The following is a 20,157-nucleotide window of genomic DNA, read 5'->3' as shown; positions in this document are numbered from 1 at the left end:
GGTTTACAAAATTATGAGGAGCATGGATAGGATAAATAGACAGTCTTTTCTCTGGGGTGGGGGAGTGCAGAACTAGAGGGCATAGGTTTAGGATGAGAGGGGAAAGATATAAAAGAGACCTAAGGGGCAACGTTTTCACGCAGAGGGTGGTACGTGTATGGAATGAGCTGCCAGAGGATGTGGTGGAGGCTGGTACAATTACAACATTTAAGAGGCATTTGGATGGGTATATGAATAGGAAGGTTTTGGAGGGATATGGGCCAGGTGCTGGCAGGTGGGACTAGATTGGATTGGGATATCTGGTCGGCGTGGACGAGTTGGACCGAAGAGTCAGTTTCTGTGCTGTACATCTCTATGATTCTTTGACACGACAACTGTGTGCAGTCTCAGACACACACCTTAACCCTGATTTACACTTCATTACTTTTGCCCTCACTCTGAGTTTCTATTTTCTGTACTAACGCTAACAGTCTCTCAAAGAAATTTGTGTGTCCTGTTCTTTAATTCATTGAACCTGAAATCATCTTTCTCCAGTTTAAACTGTTTTGCACCCTCAACTTTCCATATGTTTGCTCCTGTCTCCTCTGGAATCCTTCTATTTTTGACTCTAATTTACTCTACATTTCCTTCATCCCACTTATGGTTTATTCTATTGCACTCTGCAAGTCCCCTGTTTGTTCTTCCTATTCCATCCTTAAAAATTATGTATTTGACTAATCCTTCAGTCAGCCCCCTCTGTCCATGGCTTGTTGACAATCCGCCTTATCTATTTTACTTGGAAATTCTTTTCCTTTTGAACCCTGCTGGAAAACATTGGAATGTTTCCTGCATTAAAAAAAACTGTAAACGCTAACTATTGTTGCTGTTGAAGGCATTTGAGCTATGATTTATGTCTTCGCTCTTCTAATGAGCATAAATTATTCACAGTTTTGCCATTCATGAATACAACAGCAGAGTATAAATCATACCTGACAGTGACATTTCACTGACAAGGTGGGAACCTGCCCAAATGCATAAAAAGCATCTCACAGTTTACCACCAACTAAACTTCCTCCAATCATCAGCAAAGTAATGGAAGGAATCATTAACTATTGTTTAGTTTAGGTTCAGTAAATATTGTTAAGCTCATATATTACCAGAGTAATGATCCTGAACTGAATAGGAGAACTGACTGAACTATCTTATAAATGCACTGTAGAAACACAGTAAGTTGATATCAAAAGCACCTCCCAGCCCTACCTCCAAGATCAAAAATTCATTCTTGTCTTAGTGATATCATTCCAACATAGCAGAGGTTTGAGCAAACATCCTAGGCTGATATTTTGGTGTACTATCTGGGCATTGCTACATTGTTGGGGGTGGGGCAAAGAAAACAAGTTGGCATTTTCACTTTCAAGCAGACGCAAAAGATTCCATGGAACTACTTCAAGGTTCTGTGGAACTACTTTATGGTTCTGTGGAACTACTTCAATGTTCTGTGGAACTACTTCAAGATTCACTGGAACTACTTCAAGGTTCTGTGGAACTACTTCAAGATTCACTGGAACTACTTCAATGTTCTGTGGAACTACTTGAAGATTCCGTGGAACTACTTGAAGGTTTCTGCTGGTTGTCCCAGCCAATATTTGTCAAAATAAAAGATAGTAGATTATCAATAATCTATTCATTGCTGTTTGTAGGATTTTCCTCTGTTCAAATGATCTGCTACTTTCTCTAAATTGCACCCATAATTACTTAAGTATTTAGTGGGTTGTGAAATGCTTTGTGACATCCTGAATTAATGAACTGTGCAGCAGCATTGCCATCTGAGAAGGGCACTGCTTGTCAGTGGCCACTCAGGTGTTTCCTTTCTTCCTGGTGGTGTAATATAAATAAAGATTTGCACACTTGTTGTTTTTCACTGTGTCCAACACTCGCACACACGATAAAGAATTAGAACTGAGCCACTCAGTGCAGTAGGTCTGTGCCAGTGTTTGTGTTCCACCCACCTTCAAACCTTACATGCATTATCTTTTATTCCATTTTCCATAATATATTTATCCCCTTAAGCTCATTAATGCTATGGACCTTGTCTATTCCTTGTAGTAGTTTTTTAAAAAATTCTTTCACTGGATCTGGGTGTCACAGGCTGGACCATCATTTTGTGCCCGTTGCTAACTGCCCTTAAAAGGACGTAAGTAAGCTGCTGCTTTGAATCACTGCAGTCCATCTCATGTCTCTGCACTCTCAGTACTGCTGTTTGAAAGGGAGGTTGAGGATCTTACCTCACGAATAGTGAAAGAGTGGTGATGTGGCCTCAAATCAGTTTGCTGTCTTGCTTGCGAGGGTCTTCCACTGCATCTGCTTCCCTTGTCTTTTCAGCTAGTAGACGTTGAGGTTTTGCAGTGTGCTATTGAAGGAGCCCCTGTGAATTGCTGCAGCATGTTTCATTATCTGGCTACTTTCTGGTTCATGGTGCCTCTCCATAATTCCATTTTGGATTTCATTCTCCTTTCAAGATCAGGGGAAGGATATTCCCCAATGTCCCTCAGCATCTTGAACTTGGATTTACACTTCCTCATTTCTGAGCCAAAGTCCTGGAATTTCTTAGCTAAAATATTTACAATCACTCCATCAACAAAAAGACTTCAAAAACTCAAGGGGAAGGAATATAGCACATGGCACCTGAGGGATTGGAATTAAACTGCCGTTCACTCAGATCCTGCAAACATTTAAGCACAAAGATACCAGCTCATATTGAGCAGTTGTAGTTAGTGAAGGTGTCAGTTTTAACCATGAATGTAACCGTGAAACTAACAGCAACGTCTGATGACTACATATGAGCACAAGTTCCTTCTCTTCCACGTGATGCACTGTTGCAGTCCTTGTAGATGGAGGTATTTTAAAAACACTTGCACTGATATGGGCTGCATCTTTACACTATTAGTTTCAACGTAAAAGCCCTTGAAATGGTTCTGCCTTGTTGAATGAGGTCTATCTACTTTTTTAATTGTATAGTACATTCAAAATTACTGCTGACCAACTTCTCTGGCCTTAAATCTCAAATTTATACTTGTGGACTATATTATTTTACCTTCTGCTTGAATTTCCTATCCAGCTTGTCATTTTATTTCACTTAGAAATGACTTAAAATCTGGGGCCTTTTATTTCCTTGTTTACATTTTGTGAGACTGTTTCCAAGTGATTGTTTACTTTACCTGCTTGATGACATCACTGGTGGATGCTGCATGTCCCCTTTAGCTGATATTGCAAAGAATTTTACTTCATTGTGGACGGAATTTGTTAATAATTTGGTTAATTATTAAGTCCGTTAATGTCTTTCTCCCAGAAACATGCTGATTGTTGATTGTCTTAGCACACATATAAGGAACATCTGGGCACAAATATAGAGAACATCTGTAAGATTGCGCTGTGGAAAGAAGGAAATGTAAGGTTTAGTAGTTAATAAATGCTGTCCACTAAGGAAGGTATTCACGTTTCTAAACTACAGAAAGACTTAGAACCAGATCGACGTTGGTAGCAGAGGATGATTGTTTCAGATGGAAAAGTGAAAATTGAGTTTCTTTTGAGCAGAGTGGCAGGAATCGATTTCTTACCAATGTCCTGTGAAGCTGAACTTATGATAAGTGGAAGACCTCTGTGGATAAGTGGGCACTGGATACATCTTTGAGAAAGTGAGGACTGCAGATGCTGGAGATCAGAGCTGAATAATGTGTTGCTGGAAAAGCACAGCAGGTCAGGCAGCATCCAAGGAGCAGGAGAATCAACGTTTCGGGCATAAGCCCTCCTTCAGGGATTCTTCAGATTCCTGAAGAAGGGCTTATGCCCAAAACGTCGATTCTCCTGCTCCTTGGATGCTGCCTGACCTGCTGCGCTTTTCCAGCAACACATTTTTCAGCACTGGATACATCTTTGCCAAAGGAAGAAATCAAGGTCCGACCTTGGCATTGTCACTTTCTCTCAGATGCAGGATCTATTGAGAAGTCCTGTTAGAACTGAGGGCTCAAAACCTGGACACCAGGGAAGGTTTAGATGATCAATTATAATTTCTGGACAAAATGGTCTGTGCAGCTTGTTCACACTTTAATAAATTGAAAAAGCAGGATGGATATTATATAGCAGAATGTATAATGGAATTTGACAGGCAATGCACAAGATTGCACAAACTCTACTTAACTCAACGCTTTCCTTTAAATTGTTTGACTGTGCTCAGGTGCCAAGCATAGATGGACTCCTGGTGTTAACTGGAATTAGCTTGTCAGAAGGAATCGCACTAATGTCAGAAAACCTTAAAAATTTCTTCCTGGGAAATCTTCATTCCCAGTGGCCCTCATGGCTCAAATGGGGCTAACAGTGATAATTCGATGAAAAGAGGATTTCAATGGCCACGTCAATGTGAGCCTGCTGCCTAGATACAGTGTCAATGCTAAAGGAAAATTAGAATAAAAAGCGGTTAGTATTATTGTATTATGGTATCTTTAGCAGTTATAACAGACAAGGATTACTGTCATAGAAGAATGAACCTCAGCAGCACCAGGGCATGATCAACAAAGGGCTTTAGAAGTGACTTGAATTATGATGATACAGTGGATCATCCTAAATGGAATAATAAGGTGTTTTGAAATTAAGCATGACATGAAGGGTCAGAAGGAGATATTGGTGATACTGATTCGGCAGACAGAATTATGACAGTTACAGGAAGCGTCAGCTCAATAATGAATGTTTTAATAGTTGTTTGGTAGTAGAAAACGTAAGTATTGCTGACACAAGGCAGAACTTTTGATCTTTTACTTATCAAACCAATTCACAAGAATACCAATTCAGAGGGAAAAACAGCTTTTAAAATGGTGATTGACAGTTTACTACCAAACTTTAAGTTTTCATCTAAGTAGATTGTCTCTGGTAAGGACTCTGCCCTGAGGAATAAATCAGTGGCTGCCACTAATTTAGGTGAGTTGGAACAGGCACAGTGCATGTACATGCTCTTTTGATTTTCCAAGAGCAGGACCTTGTCTATTAATATGTGTAGATTCCAGTACATAGAATAAAATAAAATGAATAGAATAGAAGTTGACTTGCACAACTTGCAACAGTCCAACATTAAATGAGACTTTGTATTATGACAATATTTTTTGAATATCCTCAGCACACTAAGGGTTTTGCTGACAGTCAATTTCGGATTGTCAGTCAGGCTTGTACTTGTTACTTGTGAATCATCATTAATTGGGGCATTCTCCATAGCAATGCCTCTACCAACAGCATCCATTTGAATGGCATAATGGCTCAGTGGTTAGCACTGCTGCCTCACAGCGTCAGGTTCAATTCCAGCCTCGGGTGACTGTCTGTGTAGAGTTTGCGCATTCTCCCTATGTCTGCATCGGTTTCCTCCGGGTAGTCAGTTTCCTCCTACAGCCCAAAGATGTGCAGGTTAGGTGGATTGGCCATAGGGTAACGGGGATAGGATCAGATGCTCTTTGGCAGTTCGGTGCAGACTCGATGGGCCGAATGGCTTCTATCTGCACTGTTGGGATTTTGTTCTTTAAACTTGCCAACCGATCAGCACTAACCCCTTGAATGTGTATCCTGATGAGTTAATGATGAAAAAGCGTTGACGGAATGTGTATTTATTTTAGTAAAGCTGATGAATATTTTCGTTGCAGTCTCATTCACTTGTGCTGTGTTGGCTCAGAGACGCATGTTCACATTGTGTGGAGTGGATTGGAAAGAAAATGTTACTCAGATTCTTAAAATAAGGACCATCAGGGGGGAGGAATCTAAAAGTTCCAGCTCCATCGGGTTTGGGGATGATGATGTGCTGAAATTGGGGAAATGCGATGATTCTCTGTAACATAACTGGGGCACACTGCTTTATCAGCATGGGAGTGTTGTGTAAAATGAAAAGCCTTTACTGTTGGGCAGATCATCTGAGCAAAAGGTTTAAATGAAATGGGCATAGAACATGGTGAAGTAAGTGCTTTTAGGAAGTCAGTAGGATTATGGTTTACACAGTCTGGATGTTGTTTCCTTTAATGTGTCATATCCCCTTTGATCAAAACATGAAACCAATGTTGGCTGGTGTCAAGAGGTGTAGAAATTTGAAGGACAAAATGTCAATCATCTGAAAGCTACACTCTGTAGTTTTCCTATTCTTTCAGAAGTTAGCGGATATAGGAATAAGGGACGAGTATGCTCAACTTACAGAAGAGATTGGCAATAAATGTGATCCATTTAAAAACAAAAGGAGGGGGACCATCACCATCTATAGTGAATCTCCCATTAGCAAGATCCAAAAGTTGGTACAGTGAACTTGAAGGTATAAGATAAGGAAAAAAATACATTTTTATTTTGCACATTATGGATATGGCAACTAGTTTGAATTAGTCCACAATAACATATAGTAAGGAGAAAAGAATAACAGTGGACAAGGTAATGAAGAATTGATAGAGACCAGCCTGGGGCATTGGCTAAATTCCTAAATGACAATGATGATGTTGTAATAGCAGTCCAAAATATGAGAGGGTGAGGAGAGTTTACAGTTTTACGAGAGTGATAACTATGGAACAGGCTGGGGATACCATGAGTAGACAGAGAAGCCCGTATGATCCAAACGTTTCAGTGGCTCACCACTCGTTGCTAGATCACATTAGTGAACTGACCTTGCTAGTGTGAAGAAAATGTTGGAAAGAAGAGATTTCTGTAACAAAATGGGTTGAAGTAGTCTCCAGTTGTCTGTTTTTTAAAGAGAAATGCTCACCTTAAGAAATGAAGATTGACATTCTGTGTTATAGTGAGAACATGGAATATTGTGTTCAGGATATCAATAACTGTTTTCTTTAGTTGCATTGTAACTATCTATGTGTGGACTGTTATATTTTGTCAAGAATGGGGAATATGGAATTTGTTAATAATTGGTCATATGATAATGTTTGACATACAAAGAAAAACACTTATTTCTTTGATTAGTTTTGAGAAGATTATTATAAATAGTTTGAATTTAAAGAAATAAGAGACTCTGACATGTCTAGTTTGTGAAGATACTTTGTAATCAACCTGCTCTGCAATGTTATTACACACCTCTCAAGCAGATGAAACTTGAGCTCAGGACCAAGATTAGAGTGGTGCTGGAAAAGCACAGCAGGTCAGGCAACATCCAAAGAGAAGGAAAATCGACGTTTCGGGCAAAAGCCCTTCAGCAGGACTGAGCTCAGAACTCCTGGCCCAGAGGTATGGACTCTGTGTCACAAGAGCCCTAGTTTGTTCGGGTAGCTATTTTCTTATCAGCTCAGTCAGCGATGTTATTACATGCCACTGGAACAGGTTGGACTTGAACCTGACTTCCTGGCTCTGAGGTAGCAACGCTACTAGGTGCCTCAACTGTTAATTTCAATGCTAGAAAGGTAGTTTGACAATAATAGATCATCGTTATTTTTAATTAACCTGTTGGGGACTTATTATGGCACACCTCTGGGGCAAATAGGACTTGAACCCAGGCCTCCTTGGTCAGAGGTATGGACATTACTGCCAGATCACCCGTCAAAGGTGTGTCAAGCTCAAGAAGAAATGGTGCCTATTAGTTTTATATATAGAGAGAGAGAGCACTCTAACACTTGGGGTGGAAAAAAAATTGTATTCTCAAGTAAATAAACTTAATCTACCAAGCAAGCTATCTTGATTTTCTGTTGCTGACTTGGACAATATTCCACCCCCACAGAGTTGGCTGGCTTCTTGAGAGCAACGTTTCTTGAAGTCACTCAAGCATGATCACTTCACCGCTGACCCCAAAATCTAGGACAAGATATGCTCTATAACTCTCATTCACTTAAAAGAAACTCCTTTCCAGCAAAATTTAAATGCAGACCCTTCGCATGTCTGCATTACTGAAATGGAAGGATATCTTGAGTGATGTGTTGACATTTATTTTCAAGTAATACAGTAGCAGCACTTCTTTTTGTGCTGCTTGTGTATTAAATGATTGCTCTTCATTGAACTCAACAATGTATTGACATACTCGAACATATACAAATTATTGGGAGTGCTCACTCATTAAAAAAGCACTATGATTATTAAACTAAAAACCATTGATACTCAACACTTAATCTCTCCCATGAGTATTGTTTGAAATATTCTGTTCTTCAATGTGCCATTAAGCCTTTCAGCTAATGTTTGCGACTCAGATTCATCATCATTTCTTGCCTACGCAATAATTCACTGTTAAATGCATCATAAATCTGTCATTATTTCCATGCTTTCCCAGGTGAAAACCTTTACAGGTAACGTGCAATTCAAAATTCTGTACTTGACGTTAAAATATTATTTAGCAAATATAATTCAGCCAATGTTTCCTTTTGCATATATTTCTTTGTAGGTCGCAACATAATTTTTTTTTGGTATTATTTTGATCGAGCTGCTATCTCATAAATTAGTAGACGATGCTTAGGAGCTTGAGCTGTCTCATCCTGTTCTTCATAGTGTCCCATCCTACTAATACATATTTAATGTGTGGAAACAGTGCTGAACAGTTTACATTTACTTCAGTTTCATGTCATTTTCTCTGGAAGAGTCACAGTTTGAACTGAACTTCCTGAAAGATGATGACTCACTTCCTCAAAGTGAATCATAATATCATGGAAGGAGGTCATTCATGCCCATGCAAGTGCTTTGATAGAGCTACCAATTAGTTTGGCTTCCCTTCACTGTCCTGTAAATTTCTGCTTACTTGTACTTATTAAATTCTCTTGAAAATTCCTACTGATCCTACTGCCATTGCCAAAGGTTTATTCTTATTCATTATTTTCTGTCAAAACTCCATTTAACCTTCTCTGCTTGAAAGCAAAAATGTCCAGCTTTTCCAACCTCTCCATGTATGGATGGCACAGTGGCTCAGTGGTTAGCACTGCTGCCTCAAAGTGCCAGGGACCTGGGTTCGATTCCACCCTCTGGCAATTGCCTGCGTGGGCTTCCTCTGGGTGCTCTGGTTTCCTCCCACAGTCCGAAGATGTGCATGTTAGGTGAATTGGCCATGCTAAGTTTCTATAGTGTTCAGGGATGTGTGGGTAAGGTGCATTAGTGAAGGGAAATGGAAAGTAATAGGGTAGGGGAATGGGTGGGATACACTTTGGAGGGTTGGTGTGGATTTGTTGGGCCAATTGGCCTGTTTCCACACTGTAGGGAATCTATGATAACTCAAGCTGCATTAGCTGGTACACCCTCACCTTTGTCATAGAAAGTTATGAGTTCAAATCTAGACTTTAACATATAAGTTTGAACCTTCTTTGCAGAGGCTGGCTCATGTAGGTACTGTCTTTTGGGTAATACACTAAGCTGGAGTAATGTCCCTGCTGCCAGATTGACATAAAAGATTGACAAACAGTAGAGAGAGTTAGATGTGGTGTTCTTGCAATTATTTAACTTTCTATCACTGCCACAAAAGAGGTGATCTAGTCATTATGTTTGCAGTTTGTAAGATCTGCAAATAATCTAACATATTCTGCACATTTAAGTATTTTAGAATTATATTTTATACTCTGTTTGGTACATAGTTTAGAATATTTTTAAAAAATACTTTATAAGGCATTATCTGAAAGTTTAATATTAGTTTTCACGTGTACACTAATGACATTCAGCTCTACGTCACCACCACCCTCTCTGTCCTCCTCCAATGTTGTTAAATTGTCAGGCTGCTTATCGAACATCCAGTACTGCGTGAGCAGACATTGCCTCCAATTAAGTAATTGGAAGAGTGAACTGATTGTTTTCTGTTCATGCTTCAAATTCCATTCCCTAGCTTTGCAATCCATCCCCCTCTCTGTCAACAGTGAGAGACTGAGCAAATCTGTTTACAACCTGGATGTCATATTTGACACCAAGATGAGCTTTCAGACACATCCTATTAATACCATAATCGCTTTTTTTTTAGATTCCCTACAGTGTGGAAACAGGCCCTTCGGCCCAACAAGTCGGTGCAGCATGGTAGCACAGTGGTTCGCACTGCTACCTCACAGCGCCAGAGACCCGGGTTCATAGAGTCATAGAGATGTACAGCATGGAAACAGACCCTTCGGTCCAACCTGTCCCTGCTGACCAGATAGCCCAACCCAATCTAGTCCCACCTGCCAGCACCCGGCTCATATCCCTCCAAACCCTTCCTATTCATATACCCATCCAAATGCCTCTTAAATGTTGCAATTGTACCAGCTTCCATCACGTCCTCTGGCAGCTCATTCCAGACACGTACCACCTTCTGTGTGAAAAAGTTGCCCCTTAGATCTCTTTTATATCCTTCCCCTCTCACCCTAAACCTATGCCCTCTAGTTCTGGACTCAATACTCTGACCAATAAAGGAAAACATACCAAACACCTTCTTCACTATCCTATCTACCTGCAACTCCACTTTCAAGGAGCTATGAACCTGCACTCCAAGGTCTCTTTGTTCAGCAACACTCCCTAGGACCTTACCATTAAGTGTATAAGTCCTGCTAAGATTTGCTTTCCCAAAATGCAGCACCCCGCATTTATCTGAATTAAACTCCATCTCCATCTGAATTAAACTTCTCAGCCCATTTGCTCATCTGATCAAGATCCTGTTGTAATCTAACTGATCTTCTTCGCTGTCCACTACACCTCAATTTTGGTGACATCAGCAAACTTTCTAACTATACCTCTTATGCTCACATCCAAAGGATTTATATAAATGATGAAAGGTAGTGGACCCAGCACTGATCCTTGTGGCACTCCACTGGTCACAGGCCTCAGTCTGAAAACTAACCCTCCACCACCACCCTCTGTCTTCCAGTTCTGTATCCGAATGGCTAGTTCTCCCTGTATTCCATGAGATCTAACCTTACTAATCAGTCTCCCATGGGGAACCTTGTCGAACGCCTTACTGAAGTCCATATAGATCACATCTACTGCTCTGCCCTCATAGTGTTCGGTGAAGGGGTAAATGTAGGGGAATAGGCCTGTGTGGGTTGCTCTTCAGAGGGTCGGTGTGGACCTGTTGGACTGAAGGGCCAGTTTCCACACTGTAAGTAATCTAATCTAAACAAAAGTCCACACAGACCCTCCAAAGAGTAACCCATTTCCCTCTGACTAATACATCTAACACTATGGGCAATTTAGCATGGCCAGTTCACCTGACCTGCACATCTTTGGACTGTGGGAGGAAACCGGAGCACCTGGAGGAAACCTGCACAGACACAGGGAGAATGTGCAAACTCCACACAGACAGTCACCCAAGGCAGGAATCGAATCTGGGTTCCTGGCGCTGTGAGGCTGCAGTGCTAACCACTGAGCCACCTATGTCCGATGTATTGTTTGTTGTGGTCCTTGCAGGATATTTTGTTCAATGACGTTTGTTCTGCTAGTTGTTGGTACAGAGTCCGTTAGATCCATAAAGAGTTGTTTCAGTGTGTTGGTAGCTTTGTAGGCTACCTTGGTGCCAAGGGGTCAGAGTTGTCTGGTCGTTACCTCTGAGATGTCTTTGCTGTATGGTAGTGTGGCTGGAGTCTCTGGGTGTGTTGTGTCTTCTTGTTTAGGTTTATTGTGTAAGAATAGGCGGACTGTACCCGTTGTTCTTGAATACGTTGTGTAGGTGTTTTTCTTCAGTATTGCATAGTTCCTGGGTGTTGCAGTATGTTGTGACCCATTTAAATAATGTCCTGATGCAGCTCTATTTGTGGGTGTTGGGTTCGGGTCTTTTGTCCTGTCTGAGCAGGTGTGTTGGTTTTTGGACTGATATGAATCCCAGTGGGCGGAGAGGTCTGACTGTCCGTTCTTCTTCTCAGGAAATAGCACAATTATCATGTGTATCATTTCTCATAATGTTCCTCACTTCCAACTTCCTTTTATTGGCTTAAGTCTTCAAATGTGTTATCCCCAGTGTACATCTCTCTCAACCCCAGCTGCTTCACTTCAGTCCCATTTTAACTCTGTTCACAGTGGTAACATTGTCCTACTCAACGTCATGAATGACATCCTGGTACAGTGATGCACTTACCATACATGTCCCCAGCGCTTGAGAATGTTCTCATTATTCTCTTTCAGCACCTATGTTCCGATATCCAGCTCTGTGTGAATTCCCTCACATGGTCCCACTCCATCTTCTCCAAATACAAAGAGAGTCTCTCCATCTAACCTCATGTCATGTGCAGCTATCACTGAATTCCCCAAGTATCCATATCCAACTCTTCTGTATTTAGGTATTCCGTTCAATTATTGACAGGCATGTGGTAAAAACAATGACTGCAGATGTTGGAAACCAGATTCTGGATTAGTGGTGCTGGAAGAGCACAGCAGTTCAGGCAGCATCCAAGGAGCTTCGAAATCGATGTTTTGGGCAAAAGCCCTTCATCAGGAATAAAGGCAGTGAGCCTGAAGCATGGAGAGATAAGCTGGAGGAGGGTGGGAGTGGGGAGAAAGTAGCATAAAGTACAATGGGTGAGTGGGGGAGGGGATGAAGGTGATAGGTCAGGGAGGAGAGGGTGGAGTGGATAGGTGGAAAAGGAGATAGGCAGGTAGGACAAGCCCGGACCCGCACCAATCAACCACACCGCCCCGTGGCCCAACATTTCAACTCCCCCTCCCACTCTGCCGAGGACATGGAGGTCCTGGGCCCCCTTCACCGCCGCTCCCTCACCACCAGACGCCTGGAGGAAGAACGCCTCATCTTCCGCCCCCACCGTCCTCTAGCTTATCTCTCCACGCTTCAGGCTCACTGCCTTTATTCCTGATGAAGGGCTTTTGCCCGAAACATCGATTTCGAAGCTCCTTGGATGCTGCCTGAACTGCTGTGCTCTTCCAGCACCACTAATCCAGAATAATGACAGGCATGGTCACACATTCAGTCTTTGTCTATACATCTCTGTGCAGTCTGTTTGACATTCCATTCTGATTGAGTTAAAACATCTTCCCATTAGACATCAAGAAAATCAAGCTATTGTTTCTGTTCAACCTGAACTCCCTGCTCAGGCTGATGCTTGAGATCCCATCCCAGAAATAACCCTATCCTTCCCCTCTAGTTTGATCACCACCAGCCCAGACTTCTCCACTTTCACTTAGATCATGGTTACAAATTTCTGGTCTGCAGTAAAAGTTGTTCTCCTAAATGTTTCGGAGATGCACCAGTGTAAAGCAATTTCTGGACAAGATATTAGAGAATGATATTTTGATTTCTGTGATTGGCTGGGCATGTTTTACCTTCCAATTTATTCCATAATAACTAAGAGAGCTGTTAACCCCACTGTTATTATTAAAATGAGTCTTTCACAATTTATCCTGCACCTATACTGTATTTTGCAACATTTTAATAACCACATTTTGGATGGCAGACAAAATTAATTAGATAACAATATGAAGCATGAGTTCAAATACATAACTCTTTGGTGGCATGGAGTTGGAGGTCACAAGAGTATTAATTAAGCTGTTATATGAGAGAGTGTTTTTACTTTGAACATTGGCTTCGAATTAATTTTTCAAGAAAATATAGTCTCAGTTAGAGTGTGATGTGATGACCTCTGCTCATAAACTTAAAAAATGTTGCTATGATTCCCCTTAATCTGGAAATGGAAGGAGAAAACTTAATGGTCAGCATAATTTAAACGTATGGTTCTATAATAAAACTCTGGGGAGAGATTGACAACATCATAATAGACATATTTTCATGTGCAGCTGACATGATATTGAACAAAATATCATATGAGAACTGGATAAATCTGGGTCAGGTTCAAAGCACAGAAATAATGTCTGAATTGTTAGGTAATCAACAGAAGGAAAAGTAATTTCTGGATCAGTGGTGCTGGAAGAGCACAGCAGTTCAGGCAGCATCCAATGAGCAGCGAAATCGACATTTTGGGCAAAAGACAAAGTAAGCTTTGTCAAATGGTTGGTCGAGCCAGAAAGAGGATTTGTAAGTGGGAATATGGTTTGGAGAGGGAAGATGGAAGTGTAGTGAGATCAGGGCAGTTGTATCTCCCAGACCTTGTTGCATCTAGCCAGATGATTGCCTGAAATGGGCAGAAAGCAACAGTTCATTAGCAGCTAGAGTGGGGTACCAGAACAGGAGGGCACTGGCTGAAATAATGAGGGCTTGCACCAGCAGGAAGCAAAGTGGCAGGAAAGGATCCTGGCTGACCGAATCTAATCTTTACCACTGGGATGCAAGGAGCACTTCTACTCCAGGTAATCCCATGGATGAAATTTTTAAAAAAAAACCTGATATCTTCAGATCTTAGATCTTCCTTTCAATGGCGTTCATGGCTTTCAGGTTTTTGTCTGCTGCCGTCCATAGGTTAAAATGAAAGAAGATTGGGTTCAAGATTTGCCCTCATCCACTTTGAAAGCCAGGCATGACTAAATTCAGCCCCACCATTTGTTAAACTTCAAGAGCTTGTTAGGTTGAAGGAAGAGAAGAGCTTGAAGAAAGAATTCTGATGGTTTCAATCAATGTTTTATTGACTATTTTTAATGTTCTCTTGGAAAGGCTTAAAGGGATCTTAAAGTAGGAAAAGAAGAATTAGACCAATAATCCTCTCTATTTTTGCTCATCAGCAATCAACAAAATAAGCTGTTGATAATATTTTTTAAAAATTGTCCTTTGGAAATGTCCTGTTAGAGTGTATGAAATCAAACTAATCAAATTTCAAAAAAAGTAGTTAGCTGAGTGTAGCATAGTTAAGACTGGGCGCCTCCTAGCAGAGCACTTTAGGGAACATCTCTGAGACACCCGCACCAATCAACCACACCGCCCCGTGGCCCAAAATTTCAACTCCCCCCTCCCACTCTGCCGAGGACATGGAGGTCCTGGGCCTCCTTCACCGCTGCTCCCTCACCACCAGACGCCTGGAAGAAGAACGCCTCATCTTCCGCCTTGGAACACTTCAACCCCAGGGCATCAATGTGGACTTCAACCTTATGTCTCCACGCTTCAGGCTCACTGCCTTTATTCCTGATGAAGGGCTTTTGCCCGAAACGTCGATTTCGCTGCTTGTTGGATGCTGCCTGAACTGCTGTGCTCTTCCAGCACCACTGATCCAGAATCTGGTTTCCAGCATCTGCACTAATTGTTTTTACCTAGCATAGTTAATATGCAGGCTACGTTATGCCTCTGTGGGGATTTTGAGCATGGTTCTTTTTAAAAGTTGTACAATTACTGAAGATGTACTGCTGAGAAAGGGTCTCATCTGCAAAATACGTTTTATTTTGTCATCCATGAGATGTAAGCATCATCGGTTGGGCCAGCACTTATTGCCTGCTCCTAATTTCCCTTGAGGAGGCAATGGTGAGCTCCCTGCTTGAACCATGGTAGCATAGTAACATCAACAGTTCCACTCAAGAAGGATTCTCAATTGATTACAAATCAATTAGGTGAGTGAATGGAGGGAAGTTGGCAGGAAATATTGTTCCCATGAGTTTGCTGCCCTTGTCCCGTTATATGATAAGGTTTCAAGTTTAGGAGAAGCTGTTGAAGAAACCTTGGCAAGTTACTTCTTAGTATATCTTGTAATGGTACACACTGCTGCCACTGTGCAGTGACAGAGGAAGTGAATGTTGATGGAATGATAAGCAAGCAGCCTGCTGTGTCCTAGATGGTTTTTAGCTTCTTGAGTGCTGTTGGGGCTTCATATCTGGGCAAGTGAAGCTTATTGCATCACATTCCTGACTTGTGCCTTTGTCGGTGACAGACAAGTACTGGGGAGTCAGGAAATGAATTACTTCAGAATTCTTAGCTTCTGCCGTGCTGTTGTAACCAAAGTGTTTGGATGGCTGGTCAGTTTCTGGTCAGTAGTAATGCCCAGCATGTTGTAATGGATTCAGTAATGATAATGCTGTGAAATATGCAAGTAATATCTTTACATATTCTCTGTTGTTGGAGATGATCATTGCCTAGAGGTTGTGTGGCATGAATGTTACTTACCACTCATCAGTCCAAACGTGAATGTGGTCCAGGTTTTGTTGTACGCAGGCACTGACTGTTTAGTGTCTGTAGAGTTGCAAATGGTGCTGAACACTGCAAATTTGAGTGACTAGCCCCACTACGAACCTTATGATGGAACTGATGGATTTCCAGCAAGTTCCTAGAACTGTGATAATTGGTGTTCAACAGCCACAACTATTTGTTTTGTATTAGTCATGGCTCCAATTATTGGAAAGTTGTCTTAAAGTTATTTAAACATTCCTGAATATCCATGCCAGTGGAAAAAATTGGTGTGTTATTGGAGCACATCACACTAACCTGTTAATGCTGTGGCATGGATGTCTGATATAGTATGTACTTATGATTTACTCCCTGGCAAAGTGCCTGAACTCGACTATGTTGCAGTTAATGGATGTAAGATATCAGGTGAAGCAACTGCCTTGCTTCACTGTGTGCCTGCAAGAAATCTAAGGAGTAGGGTAAAATTCACTAGAGAAAAGAGGTCAGTCTTAAAAAGAACATGTAAATTGCATATTAGTCTATAGACGCATCAACTAAATAAGCTAACAATACTTTTCATTTACTTTTTCAATTGTAAACAGCTTTAAGTGTACCACAGCATATCATGTATCATAACCTATGTAATAATTTTAGGAATTTTCTCAGTAGCCAATGTACCGAAAACATTTTGTAATCCATAATCGTGGAGTGTTAATTCAATGGACAGTAGATTGAATTTTCAATACTCATTGGATGTTTTTTTTTGAGAATGGAGCAAAGACGTGGTATGAGTGCTGCCTCTTCCTCCAGTGATACCTGGTTTACTGTTTGTTACTGTTGGAACTATACAGTTGTACTGGTGCCAATGTGAATTTCTTTTTAGGCTGGGTAACATGTGGTCTGCTAAAGCGTGGCAATGAAATGGCTGAATTCAACTGAAATGTAATATTACACTTGTGCTTCCAGGTCACCGAAAATGGAGCATCTAATATATATCCTTGTCAGTTTCCATTTTGCTAAACTGCAAGACATTTCTGAATAAGGCAGACTGCCTGGAAAGTTTGATTTCATGCGGAAAGATTACCAAGGCCCCTTTAGCAGGATTCATATAACATACAAATTTGGAGCAGAATTAGGCCATTTGGCCCCTTAAGCCAGTTCTTCCATTCAGTGGAATCTTGGCTGATCTGGTTGCGTTTGGAATTCACATTCCATCCAATCCTGATACCTTCTGATTCCCTTGCCTCAGCCTCTTGACTATTCCCTGCATTTCCTCTGGACCTTGTGCCTTTATGCTGAAAAAGAGCATAAATGAACTTATGGTATGGTCAAACCAGAGGGCTCTACATGCAGTTTAATTTAAACTGTTTCTGGTGTGAATATTCTCCTGTTAGATTTAGCCACTATTGGAAATACTTTGTGGAGAACAAGAAGTCTGTGTTGTTGTTGTGTTCCTTTTGTTCTCTCATCTGCCACTTGTTTCTCATTCTTTTGTTATGTCCCATCAGATGGGCAAGTGTAGGATGGTGGAGATTCACAAACCATGCCAGAGGCATTTTGTGGAGGGTGTTACCAACATTGACCCTCATTGGTATCTTTTTCATTCCCTCCAGTTACTCATTCCTACTCTTACATCTTTTCACTATCACATCCCCTTCCAGAATTTTCCATCTAAATGGTGCACACTTATTACATATGTTTCTCACGGATTTACTCCAAAGTAATTAAGTTTTGCTAACTGTGTCTTTATTGTTAATGTTGATAAGTTAGCTCAGTTGGCTAGATGGCTGGTTTATACTGCACGGGAACAAAACAGAGTGGGTTCAATTCCCAGACGGCTGAGGTTATCATGGAAGTACTCTCCTTCTTAGCCTCTTTCCTCAGCTGAGGTGTGGTGATCCTCAGGTTAAACTCCCCACCAGTTTTCTGTCTCAAAAGATAGTGCAGTCCTGTTGGACTATGACCACTTAACCTTTTGATTATTAGTAACAAATCTAGCTGTTTTTGTAAAGTATATAATTGTTTTTCCATCTTAAACTCTTATTTTGGAAACTAGAAGTTTTATTGTCTGATAATAATGTCTGAACCTTTTGTGATGGAGAAATGGTTTACAAAAATATTTGTGATTCATTGGTAAAGGCCACCCGGTGGCCAATCTATGCAATTGGCGAGTAATTTTGAGTCAAACTAAATGTAAAATATCATTGAGCTGTGACAGGTAGGCGTCCTCAGATCTGACATAAGTGGGGGCACAATTAACATGTAAACTGTGACAACATACCGTTTTATTCAAGTAGATGATTTTTTGACGTAGTAATGACAAGTGAAAATGATGTAACTCACTTGATTAAATATAAATGAGTAATCATTTACACACGCAAGTAGTTTTTGATTAAACCGATCTGAATATTAGATTTAGCTTAAACTTCTTTGTGACTGCAAGAAGTGGTGGTGGAATGTATATTTTCACGAGAGAACAGGGAGGTTCTTAGACTGCTAACTAGTTCAGGAAAACATCTCTTTGGCTGGTTTCGTAAATGTTTCCATGACTGCCAATCCTACTGCAGAATGTCTGTGTAACAGCTGCATTAAAACCTTGCTTCTGAAGAAGATCACAAACTATTTTAAAAAAACAACATGCAGAATGATGCTTGGTGAATCTACGGACCTTTAAATTACATGTAAATTCTCTGCAAGCAACAGAATTATTGTGCGAAGGACCATGCTTTTATTCAGATCAGCATTGCTGAGGTTGACCAAGTAACAGGGAGGTTCAATGGTCAGCATAAAACCAATGTTTTCTGTGGAGCTAACCATAGAATGAGTGAATCAGATTACGTGAATTTAGGTTTTCTTAGTTAATAATTAAAATACTTTTGTTTCAACAATTAACTCTCCATTTTTTTCCCAACCCCTGACCTGTTAAGCATCACTGACTTCTTTCATTCCAATTTTGATGGGCATTTCATTGGCAGTCTAGGCCCTTACTGACTGTAGTTCCTTTAAAAAGCCTTTCTGTCATTCTACCCTATATGTCTTTCAAATGCTCATCCTGGCCACTGTTTTAGTCACTCTCCAAAATTGGCTTGGTGTTTAGTTTTTTGACTGATTGCATTTTTTGTATAGCAGCTTACAACATTAAGATGCAACGTAGTATAACTACTTGAATATCAGGATTTTTATCATTGCAGTGTTATTGATGAAATTCTTAAAAAATAATTACCAAAAGTAATAAATCAATGTGAATTCTGCTGTCCTGGTAATTAAAATGTACCTTCATCCTGTTATGCGGCAACTTGAGAGTCTCCAAACAGGCTGGAGCACAACCTGGTTCATTTTAGTTACTGTACCTGTACAACTGTGCAAATTATTTTAAGGACTTGTGTTCTTTAACAAACTGCCCTGCAATACGAAAAAGAATTTGAGGGCACATTTCCACATTTTGTTCCTACCATTTATTCCTGTTTTCCTTTCCTTAGCTACCAAATTTCACGTAATTTTCCATGTCCAACCTATCATCATTGAACCTTTTTGTAACAATAATTTTGAAGTATTTTCTTAATCCATTGATGTAATCTGTCTGGTTGAAGTCATTAAGAAGAATGGTTCGCTATTGCAGAAGATTAACTTTTAAAGAAATATATTGTTTACACTAATATTGTGCCTTGTTGCATCCTTGTTGCATGGCAAGTTGTGATCAACAATCCACTAACTGCCCCATGGGTTTTGATCCAGATCTCTGTATTACCAATCCAGTTACATTACTGCTGAACCACTGCATCCCTAACATGGATACAATTTAAGGCAGTCAGAAAGAAAAGGTTGGAAGATCATGAATTGGTGCCATGATAGGAGATAGCTGAAAAGTTCTCTGGTTCTGTGTGAGCCAAGATGGTCAGACAGTTTAACTATTTAGATTGGGTTATCAACATTCTTGCTTGTAATGAGACTTCTTCTTAAAGATAAAATAAATGTGGGCTCAAACCACATCAGGCAAAGCTAAATGTCTGAGCTGTTCACTATGACTGTCACTTGTTTCTAATTATGCAGATTACATGATGCAGAAGATGGACATAAAGGGAACAGAAGAACCGGGGAAGCTGTGTCCAGTTCCAACCCCTCGGGCCTCAATTTCATCACCAGCAGCCTCACCTTCTCATAAAGTCAAAGGTACAGAAATTAGGTCTCTCTAGATTACATTTTTAGCTTATTTGGAAGTATTTCAAGTACTATATTACTGGCCAGTC

At 40.6% G+C, this 20,157-nt stretch overlaps 1 protein-coding gene across 17 annotated transcripts in view; it reads left to right on the top strand.

The window, feature by feature from the left end:
* Positions 1-20,157, top strand: part of anks1b (ankyrin repeat and sterile alpha motif domain containing 1B) — an 813,858-nt gene that overhangs the window by 407,183 nt on the left and 386,518 nt on the right. For all 17 annotated transcript variants that reach the window (XM_043713629.1, XM_043713643.1, XM_043713627.1 and 14 more), the window contains one exon: positions 19,961-20,080. In XM_043713629.1, coding sequence (XP_043569564.1) covers positions 19,961-20,080 — 120 coding nt within the window. The remainder of the gene's footprint in view (positions 1-19,960; positions 20,081-20,157) is intronic.

This window comes from Chiloscyllium plagiosum, chromosome 23, assembly GCF_004010195.1.
Source record: "Chiloscyllium plagiosum isolate BGI_BamShark_2017 chromosome 23, ASM401019v2, whole genome shotgun sequence".
Classification (NCBI taxonomy): Eukaryota; Metazoa; Chordata; class Chondrichthyes; order Orectolobiformes; family Hemiscylliidae; genus Chiloscyllium; species Chiloscyllium plagiosum.
The sequence above is the reverse complement of the archived record's forward strand: the minus strand, read 5'-3'. Positions and strand labels throughout refer to the sequence as shown.